An 11,434-nucleotide genomic window follows, 5' to 3' on the forward strand; every position below is an offset into this window, starting at 1 on the left:
GATAGATAGATAGATAGATAGATAGATAGATAGATAGATAGATAGATTTCCTGAATAATAAAACACAGAAAGAAATGTAGGCTATATTTACCACTACTGGTTTATTTCCACTCAAATTTGTAATTTTCAAGCGAAAAAGCCAGAATATGAAAAGATGTCTTTTACTTCACATAAGTCAGAGCAGCATTTAGACACAAAAATCCACAGATAAATTACAATAAATATCAATGTAAACATTATCAATATACATGTTAATCTGTTATGTACACACATCCCTCAAGCTGTCCATAAAACAGCAAAAAACATTAACATTTCAAACAAAACAAAACCAAGCACTTCAACAAAAGTAGTCCAGTACCCTGAAAATGCAGCAACACTTTTGTCAGAAATTAAAGTTATAAAATACATCTTTATTTACAATACTTATGTAAAATGGAGTACAGTCCATGTACTCAAACACACACAATAACAACAAAATGAATGATGGTGCATCCTATTGCATTTACCTGAAATAAAGTCAACACAGCTGACCTTTTGAGTGTGTCCTCAAGTCCCTTAAAGCCAATCAATGGTTATGTAACAAAATATATAAAGGTTCAGGTTAAGATACTGCTTTAGTAACTTCAAAAAAGATACTAATGAGAGAAAACTGACTAATCCTCGTAATTAATATTATATTTAAAAAATTAAAAACCAATAAATGTCCTGGGTTATATGAAGAGAAATCGTTTAGATGAACAGAGAAAGGAAAAAGATCCAGGTTTGTAGAGGAAGTACCTTGTATTTGTATCTGTGTGTGTGAAGCAGCAAGCAGAAGTCACACTCACACAGCAGCACTCTTCCTTCATCATAGCTGAAATTTGCACCTCAGTAACATAATATTCACAGTGTCCTACACATGATGCGATACTGATGAAACGTTCAAAGGAACCGATGGAAAACTGGTTAGTGTTACACATCGTAATCAGGAAGTGCTGAATAACTGATGCCGCCAACAGAAGGAGGGGAGGAATGGAGTGGGAACAACCAACATATTACTGAACCTGTAAATATGAGAGAAATACAAACGGAAAAACAATTATTCTGTATACATCTGTTCAAAAGTGTGGGGTCACTTTTTTTTTTTTTTAAGAATTAATTTTATTCAGTAAGCATGCATTACATTTATCAAACGTGACAGTAAAGACATTTATAATGTTACAAAAGATTTATATTTCAATTAAATAGTTATTTTGAACTTTCTATTCACCAAAGAATCATGAAAAAAAAATGTATTTTACACAATAATATTAATTAGCAGAAATGTGTTCAACATTAATATTAATGAAAATTGTTTCTTGAGCAGCAAATCAGCACATTAGAATGATTTCTGATTAATCATGTGACACAGAAGACTGGAGTAATCATGCTGAAAATTCAGCTTTGCATCACAGGAATAAATTACATCTTAAAATATAAAACCGTTATTTTAAATGATAGCAATATTTCACAAAATTGCTGATTTTACTGTATTTTTTTCCCTCAAATAAATGCAGCCTTGGTGAATATAAGAGACTTTGAAAAACACTTACAAAAATACACATTTTTGTTTTGTTTTAAATAATGTAAAACATTATTTCTCAATGCTTTGGGTTTGTAAAAGTGCTAGTGATGCAATTCTAACAACAAGCTTGCAGGATCAAAACAGACACCGTAAATAAACAGTATTAAACTCACCACGTCCGAAAACCTCCCTCAGCAATGCAATTTTAGGCTTTCTTGTGTGTGTAATGTGTGATGGGTGGGTGTTGTTGGGTTTATCTTTCATTAGTCTGTTCCTCATCTGTTCAATGGGCGTCTCATCTGTTATAATGGACACCAGCTTGGGACAAAAGCAACAGAGAGACAGGAGATGACAGATCAACACATGCAAACAACAAAAATTTCAACAATAAATTACATAAATAAGATTAGCATTTTCTGAAGAAAATACTAGTATTTAGAAAGCCAAAAAAGAATAGCGTTAAAGTTTTATGCATGATTAAGTTTAAACTTTAGTTTAAAAAGAGACACTTTGCATTAATCACGGTATTCATTCTATCATCTGTGAATGAGGATCAGATAAATGCAAAAAGACAAGCAGTAGCAATTCAATATGAAATATTACAATTATGGCATTGCTGTTTATTATAATGTTAACGTATGGTCCAAAATTAAGAAACTATATAATCTTGAAGCATACCTGGTCATAAAATATCACCAAGACAAAAACTCCAAAAAGTATCGACTCCACCAGCAAAATGATATAATGTGCCCTGAAGAACAAGTGTGAGAGAAGTGAAAAGCTAACAAAAAAATAATAATCTTAAACAATATTGATAATCGTTATATAATTTATACGAACATATACAGGACCTATACAGGTATTGGTGACTTACACAATGAGATGTTTGCTGGGAGATTCTTCTCCTTCTTTATCTCCATCTCCCTCTCTTTCGCTCCTTATTCTCCACACCCATGCTGACACCACCAGCGCCATGGAATAGAGGCTGGCCATGCCTACAATGTCATACACAAACAATATGGCATTAGAGCACAGGAATGGAAAACATGAAATCCAACACTTTTCTTTTCTTTTCTTTTCATGTGTTCTTTAAGAGAAAGTGAACCCAAAAATGAAAATTCTATCATCATTTCATGTTGTTCCAAACAGTTTTGGGTCCTATTGACTTCCATAGTAAGGATAACAATACAATGGAAGTTAAAGGGAACACTGAAGCTATTTGATTATTAATATTCTTCTAAATATCATCTGTTCTCCACAGAAAAAAAAAGTTATTTAGGTTTGGAGTGGCTTTTTTGGATGAACTATCCTTTTAAAACATACCTGTGTAGAAGAGGAACTGAATGAAATATTTCTGATTGAGTTCTCCAACACAGTTATTGATCCTATAAAAGAGCAAACGCATGCAAACACATTTATCAGAAAGACTGCAAAAACAAAAAATTATATTGCAAACTCTTGTTCTACTTTAAATACACCCAGTTACATGAAAATATATTCAATTTGACAACATTGGCTAATGGAAAATGATGAGAGATTCACCATGGGCAGTGATGGTCCATTCTCCTAATGCAGCGCTGACAAACTCTGCAGTGATGGGCTCGAGGAGGACGATATGTCTCACACCGACTGCACACTGTCCAGCCCTCACAGCCCTGATAAGAGAAACACAAAGATTAAAGACATGTCAGAGAGCAAATGCACTGTGAAATCAGATCCAAAGCCAGTAAATAGGATATACACACTATGTGAACCACTATTAAATCAACATAATAGCTACATTATAAACACTGTTACAGGAGTACACAGACCAGCAACACTCACTCTGTCATTCAGACGGTTGGACTGGGACCTCAAGTCTGAGAAGTCAATGGCTGTCTCAGGTAGAGGAACCATACCTGTAATAATAAACGGTACAAATTTACACTGATAGCCTTTTTGACCCTGTAAAGCCTGACATACGAAATGATAGTCAGAGAAATCACATTTTTTGAATCAGTTCATTAAACAAGACAAATTCTAACATAAAATATAAAAGTTTGCATGTGTGTGTTATATTTTGTATCATATTTAATACCAGGAAATTATGGTCCATATAGTATCCACACAGTGAGAGTATAGAGCTCATACATAACCTAACAGTCCAACTTACATAAAATGCATATAATTATGAGTTGTCACTTTATATCTCCCAATAATCTTTAATGAAATTTAAATGTTTTGTTTTATGATCAAAGCTCTGTAGTTTTTATTGTGAGGGGCAAAACATATAATGCAAAGCAATACAACATTCCTCAAAAGCCTGTTGTATGATATTTAATTCTTGCATTTTAACATGATTTCATCTTTAAATACTTACAATATAAAAATATTCTTACTTTAAGTATTCTTAAAAGACACGTGAAGGTGGATAATTACTAAAAAGTCTTTTACTTCCAAAAAAAAAAGTATAAACTACCAAGCAGAACAGAAGGCATGTAGTAGATTTTTTGTCAAGTTGTGATCATGCTGATAATTTGGAGCATTTGAAAATTCATGTATCAAATATGATACAGTAGACTTCATAGAGTAAAAACACAATCAGCCTACAATATAAAACCCATAGAAAACAAGATTGATCCATTAAATAAGAGCACTCACCAGGATCAGAGAACACTGCTTTTGAATGGCACGCCAGCAACAGTAATAAAATAACATTAAACACAGATCCATGGAGAGTGCACCATACACTAAACACAAATAGAGAAAATAGATAAACATTATATTTTGCATATCGCATATATATTCAGTGCAGTAGTAATTTTGTTGCCAGCTACTTAAAAGGACTTAAATTAAAGAAAATGAGCAATAAACCCCAAACAATTTCTTTACATTATGTGGGATAGAGTTGCCATTCTGGTTATAATAACAGATAATAAAAGCAGAAGCACAAGCGTTTTTTCCCCATAAAAACTTTTCCTAGTGCCTGACAAATATATAAGAAGTTGCTATTTTAAAAGCTAATGTCCAAATAAAGTTGCGAGACATGTTACAGTTTCAAGAAGAACGGAATGACAAACTCTATACACATTTTACTGCCTAGAGACAGTACTCCAAGTACTTCAAACAATAACACAGTACACGTCCAAAAAAATTAAATAAAAGAGAAAGAGAGCGCGGTATATAATGATATATTACAGTGCAAGGTATGATAGCTTGTTAATTTCATGTGAGATACCCTGAAACCTTAGACCACCACAGTGTAACAGACTGAAAGTGTAGTAAACACACGCTGAATGCTGTTCTACCGCAGAGTGACAACGATTGTTGCAAACAGTTTAAACGCACTGTAAACACAGTTCGCGGGAAAACACATTAGAACGCTGATAACATTCGGAACGCAGTCTGTTGCTATGGGCGATTCTAAAAAGGAACAGTTATAAAGCGATGATCTCGTGAGATCATGGGTGCTGTTACGTGAACCAAACGCTGGCTCTTCAAAGCTTCGTTCATACAGTACTCACCTTCCAGAATACGCGGGGATCAGGACATACTGAATCACAACATAGTCGGCGTAAAAGACGCTGAAATAAGTTAAAATGAGACAAATAAAGCCGCACGGGTCTCGCCGACAGCGAAACGCAGCCATCTTTCCATCTGTGGTCTTCCTGATGACGTCATAAAGGGACGAGCCTTACGTGTCTCGCGACCGTCGACCGCATTCAGTCCTGACCACCTGTGAACGTTTGTGTCTTAAAACTACTTGTAAAACATGATACAATTAGAAATCTAGCACAAACTTTCGAGTACCTCTTTTTTTTTTTTTTAAGGAATGTTCTCACAAGCTCTCAGATATCTAAGCACACTGTTTAAAATAAAATAAATCACACAGATTGTTGGAATGACAAACATATTTATTTAATTCCTTTTCACAGAACAACTAGCTTCTCATTAAGCGCGATCTGAGCTTGAGTGAGATTTGCCAGGTAGGTCACCATCAACAGATCCTGCAAAGAAACAGAAGAGTATGAGCACTTCAGAAACACCAGAACACAGCTATGATTCAATCTGAGAGACATTACAGGGTTCCTACGGGTTTAGCATTTTACAGCTTTTTTGTGATTGCTTGGATAAAGACCTTTTTAAATCATTTTGATTCAGGAAGACTGGCTACGGTACCATTAAAGAATTTTAGTAGTTCATAAAACTTCTATTCAGCTACCTCACTTTCATTCTAAAAACTTTCATGATGTTTTCAGACATGGAAAACAACACTGTGATATTTCCAGTTTTTCATGACTGTGGGATCCCTGAAAGAATGTAAAACATGTAGTATATCAAATTGCACAGACTGTCGCTTACATTAATGTTGGAGTTCAGCATGCTCTCAAAGTCTTCTGCTGTGATCTTGGGCACTTTGTTCACAAGATCCATCAGGAAACGACCAACACTGTTATCCGCAGTCACTTTACCAGACTAGGAAAAAAATAATATTCAGTCATTAAACAAAAATGGATTTTGTGAGATCACCCTACAAGACAAGTGTTGATTACTCTTGGGGATTCTTGCATTTTCTATAAAATAACTTATTTTTTAATATAACTGCACACACATATATATGTGTGGGATGTGGATCTCATAACTGAGGCCGATACGATACGCATCTTGATGCATAGACAACGATACGATACATTAAAGATACATATGAAGCATCTACCGATGCGATACGATTCGATTCACCCCTATTACAATGCAGTATGATCCGATTCGATTCAACACAATGCGATTCGATGCAATGGAGATCACTTTTAATGCCTCGAGGCCGGTTTCATAAAACAAGTTAACCAAATAAGCCAGGCTTATTTCAGTTAGTCTGACCATAAAGCAAATTTAACATAGGCCTAGATCAAGCTTAGTCACTGTGGCAACTTATGCTGGGAAACTAACCTGGTCTATGGTAACCTGGTTTTATGACAGCTGTACCTTTTATAGTTTACAGAACAAATAGCAGAACATTACAATCTAAAATTGCATTAAAATAACTAGCCTTAGTTAAAATCACTGAATTAAAAATGAAAATAAAGAAAATAACTATTTTAACTGCTATAAGAAACACATGAACTCATTTGAGCTTAGTAATTAGTACTGTACTAGCTTACATTTGATTTACCCATTACAATAGTCCCTTTACAGTTACTGCTATTATAAAAATACACTTATATGTGGGTTTAAAATTCCACAGACACATTTAATGTCCAACAACAAATATTTTAGCAACATTATTGCGCTCTGTCTGTTTAACACGCATGCGCGCAGCAGCGCTTGTTGCTCTCGCGTGCCTCACCCACTCCTGACAGTAAAATAGATGTTTGCATGACTTTCTAACATTTACACATGAAAACATGTCAGTTATGCACCGAGGAAAACACAACGTCTCAAATACATTAAACAGCACAGATATATTTGCTGTTTGCCATGGTGGATTGATTTGATCCATGATCAACATTAAGGGCTGCTTAAGAATAGGCGTGCACAAATTAGTGAGATTGTGTGAATTTAATTTGTCGTTTATGGAACCGCCTTAGCCCCGATTGATTTGTTAGGTTATTTCAAGTCAGGTTTTGGACTTTAATCCCCGTTTTTCCTTGGGTCTCCGTGGTGTCATATTCACGCAGCAGTGGTGATGAGAGAACGTGCTTGAGACACAGTTTAGAGAGGACAAATCTACATATAAAATATTGGTCACAGTTTATTGGTCACTTTCTAAATAATAAAAGTGTAGCACATCCACTAGTACTTATATATAAATAAATTGGTTTTTACCGATGAAAATTAGAAACGATGCATCGCGACATAAGTGACAACTTGTAGCCGATGCACTCTTTTTTTTACTTTTTATGCCGATGCCCCAAGCGCTTCGGGGAATCTTCCCATCCCTGATAGATAGATAGATATATATATATATATACACACACATATACACACACGTATTATTCATACACTTTTTTTTTTTTATAAAATAATTTAAAACTTAAAAGTCTTCTGTGCAGCAAAGCAGTTAATAAAGTATGAAAAACACCAACTCTTAGGATAGAAATTTGGATAAATTACCTCTGAAACCAAATAGGTAACCAAAAAGAATTAAGATTATGTCCCAAAGAGACACTCACCAGTACATCTTCTATATATGAGAGCACTGTGGACAGCATTTCTTGTACGCGTCCTGCTGCACTGGCTACCTGGGCCAGGTCTGTGGTCAGTCCATTGGTACGACTGGGAGATTCACGAGTCCTCTGTAGAAGGTCAACTACAGAAAGAGGTGATCAATCCATTATAAGAATGAGCTCAAAATAAAATATGCTGTTCTTAAAATATGCAACTGTAACAACAGTCCAATCCAAAATATTTTGTAAACCAGAAGTGCCATTCAATTTAGAATGAATAATGTTTATAAGTGGAAAAAAGACTGACCTCCAATGCGCTCTGTGTCGTAGTAAATGTACTTGACTGTCAATGGGGTGAACATGACACCAACCGTCTTGCCCGGAACGCCCATCTGGGAACTAACAACACAAACAACAAATACACTGCTAATGCGGCAGAGTAGAGCAGATCAGCAGCAAGAAATAATCTACCTTTGTCTAGATGACTTTACCTGACATAGGCACGGATGTTCATTTTGTTGCTCTGCAGTGCCGTGTCCACAGTCAGGTGAATGGGGTTTGGCGCCTCTCGGCTGTAGTACTCGTGGATCAGAACAGAATGCTCTGTGATGTCATATCCTGTGGCATACCTGCAAAACAAAAGATTGTGCTCGTTATGCTTGCATTTGAAAAGAATTTGTCCGCCAAATATGAAAATGTATTCACTTTCAGACCATCCAAGGTGTAGATAAGTTTGTTTCTTCATTGGAACAGATTTGGTGAAATTTAGCGTTAAATCACTTTCTGCAGTGAATGGGTGCCGTCAGAATGAGTCTCTAAACAGCAGATATTAACATCCAAATAATTCACACGACTCCAGTCCATCAATTAACATCTTGTGAAGTGAAAAACTGCTTCTTTGTAAGAAACAAAATACATCAACATATTTGTTTAGAACTGTTTTTCACTGTTTCCCTTGATCCGTGCATTTTTCTCTTTACATAAGCAAAAACAGTAATACAGAGAAAGAACTCTATATATTAACTGGAAGCAACTATTTTAAGCTAAAATGCCTTCATGATGGATGTATTATAAGCACACAGCTTTTCACTTCACAAGATGTTAATTGATGGGCTGGAGTGGTTTACTGTGATGTTTTATCAGCTGTTTGGACTCTCATTCTGACGGCACCCATTCACTGCAGAGGATCCTTTGGTGAGCAACTAATATAATATAATCTAAAAAAAGAAACAAACTCATCTACATCTTGGATGGCCTGCTGAGAGTGAGTAAATTAAAAATTTTGGGTGAACTACTCCTTTAAAACAACTGTATGACTGGCAAAATACTTAAAGCCTTTCTACCGTTAAAGTGTTATTTTAGTATCATTGAGACATTACTGCAGTTTTGATAAATATTTTGAATTAGTTTTTATTTTAATTTTAGTTTAAGTTTGAGCTAGTTTAAGTTTTGTTTTTGTCAATTATATTAATTCTTTACGTCTATATTCTTTTTACTAATTCATATTTCAGTTTGAGTTATGTTAGTCCATCAAGTTCTATGAAATGAAAACATTCACTTGAAAACTGTCTGAAATCATTTTTATTTCAGTTAATGTTTCTTTTAAGTAACAATAACGTATTTTATGGTTTTAATTCACGATATTATCTATGCTGTGAAATCAATCTAAGACAAACTAAATTGATTGAATTCCTTAGCATGAGTGCCCACATACCATCCAATAATGACTTCACTTGGCGAAACCTTCTTATGAAGCTCGTACATGTTCTTGGCGAACTCCATGTCAACAGCCACCTATGATATAGACATTGTAAACAAGGATGAGGTCACGTTTGTGTGTTATTCACTTTGTCTTTGAAGGATGTTTTTGAAACTAATGAACTGTGATATTTATAAGGTGGAACTCCAAAGTACATGCAATCATTTGATAGGACATATGGTAGATGTTTAGTGACAGCACATGTTTAGTAAGTGTAAGCGGCACATACTACAGATACCATGGTACACCACGAATATATCATAGTACTTTAACGGGTTAATGAGATGATGCTGTTGGTCTCACCTCATCTTCAGACTCATTGTGAGGAACAGAGAAGCAGTTGGTGACTTCAACTGAATGCTTGTCTGTTGTTCCTGTGTGACACACAAATTAAACCAGTTAAGTGGTGCTCTTTCAATTCAGTGCGGATGCGCTTTCTCATCCTCTTCAGCCATCCTGCTCGACTACAACACATGCTTCGTTAGACAAAACGACGCTTCTGTTGTCTTCATGAAACGCGACTGTCTCGGACTTCATTCAGAGAAAATAAAGGACCCACCTAATAATGTTCCGATCACGCGACTCGCTCCCTCATTTCTGCGCTCGTATGAGTCCACAATCGATGCCAAAACCACCGGGTGGATTTTCACGAACGGGCCGTGGACCGCCATGATTTCGTAGAGGAAGTGAAGGATGATGATAAACGGAGAAGAAGAGAGAGAGCGCGTGTCTCCATGGGATTCGTGCTGCTGCCCCCTCGCGGATGTAGGTGGCTGACAAATACAGTTTGAGACCACATTGGCCAGATTGGCAATTTTATTTCTAGAAAAAAATTAAAAATAAAAAACTGATAGTTTTTTAATTAATAAATAAAAACAATCATACTATTTCTAAGTCACACATCAAACACATAATCATTATCATGTGAAGTCCTTTAAAGGTCCTTGACTGCAGTGAAGCACAAGATGCTGCATAACATGGATCATCTGATTTAGCATAAATTTGCTAAATTCAAGTCAGCATAAGTGCTGCTGTTATTGCAAAAGAGGCAACGATAAAATACTAAGACAACGGTACACTGAATTCAGCTTTTCACTGAAACTTCAAGGCAAAAGGAAGACAAAAAGTGACAGGTGAATTATTACAGCAAAAACATGTCAGATGCCAATGTATTTATGTAATATTGACTACATTATGTTTAGATTAAATTAGTCTGATAAAGGTGAACAAGCCCGTTCCAATGCCTAAAAGGTATTTACATGAGTCTCTCAGTGAGGTGTGGTTGATGTTTGACTGCACAACATGCCCAGCAGGTGGCGAAAGTTCATTCATTTTCTCTCCAGTTTTCCTAGATTGATCAGACTTGATCAAAACAAAAAGTCTTTTTAAAAAATGTATCGTTTCAAGGGGGCTTAAAAGTGTCTGTAATGATGGTTATATTTTGTATTATCCCCCACATTCATTAATTGTGCATATTTTCATCATACACCATCAAAGTGACAAATAGCTATGGCACGTCCTTTTATACAGGATCATGTAGTTGAGGAGGCTGCATTAATTAGTTTGAGCACCATTTCATCAGAATTTTCTCCTTCAGTTTGAAGATCCTCTCCTCGCTGGAGCCCCGGCAGCTGAAGATCCCCTCTCTCAGCGCTTCCCCTGCGGCCATCTGGCAACCTTTAAAAAGGGCATTTCCTGAGCAAATTTCTGTGCGATGTTGTTTCAAATGTTGTGCCACGAGTGTGGCTCATACAGGGAACCCCTGCTTGACTCAGACGGGCACGGTAAGTGCACCGCTTGCCTGGGCAGTGTCTGGAGAAATCAGACATGGTTCCCTGAGTTGATCCAGCAGGCAGCTCCTTGACCAATTCCATTGAGGAAGGATCTCCTCTCTCTCAAGTGAGAGGCATGATCTGGCATCAACTTTGAGCGTTGGTCAAGCGAGTGGACAATTTACAAGCACTGTCACTCCGTGCTTCATATCTCGAG

At 36.1% G+C, this 11,434-nt stretch overlaps 2 protein-coding genes across 2 annotated transcripts; both read right to left on the reverse strand.

Annotated features, from left to right (window-relative positions):
* Positions 1-87: 87 nt before the first annotated feature.
* On the reverse strand, positions 88-5,230 carry zgc:77880 (zf-DHHC domain-containing protein). The gene is made up of 9 exons (XM_058792090.1): positions 5,047-5,230; positions 4,184-4,272; positions 3,368-3,441; positions 3,086-3,198; positions 2,867-2,928; positions 2,418-2,538; positions 2,222-2,294; positions 1,717-1,861; positions 88-1,043 (listed from the first exon to the last, which is right to left on the reverse strand). Exons 1-9 carry the CDS (start codon positions 5,169-5,171, stop codon positions 952-954), a joined length of 894 nt encoding a protein of 297 aa, XP_058648073.1. The 5' UTR covers positions 5,172-5,230; the 3' UTR covers positions 88-951.
* A 185-nt stretch (positions 5,231-5,415) lies between these two features.
* Positions 5,416-10,162, reverse strand: eif3f (eukaryotic translation initiation factor 3, subunit F). The gene is made up of 8 exons (XM_058792102.1): positions 10,005-10,162; positions 9,749-9,819; positions 9,401-9,480; positions 8,178-8,315; positions 7,994-8,085; positions 7,693-7,829; positions 5,885-5,998; positions 5,416-5,529 (listed from the first exon to the last, which is right to left on the reverse strand). Exons 1-8 carry the CDS (start codon positions 10,114-10,116, stop codon positions 5,452-5,454), a joined length of 822 nt encoding a protein of 273 aa, XP_058648085.1. The 5' UTR covers positions 10,117-10,162; the 3' UTR covers positions 5,416-5,451.
* Positions 10,163-11,434: the final 1,272 nt, after the last annotated feature.

This window comes from Onychostoma macrolepis, chromosome 01, assembly GCF_012432095.1.
Source record: "Onychostoma macrolepis isolate SWU-2019 chromosome 01, ASM1243209v1, whole genome shotgun sequence".
Classification (NCBI taxonomy): Eukaryota; Metazoa; Chordata; class Actinopteri; order Cypriniformes; family Cyprinidae; genus Onychostoma; species Onychostoma macrolepis.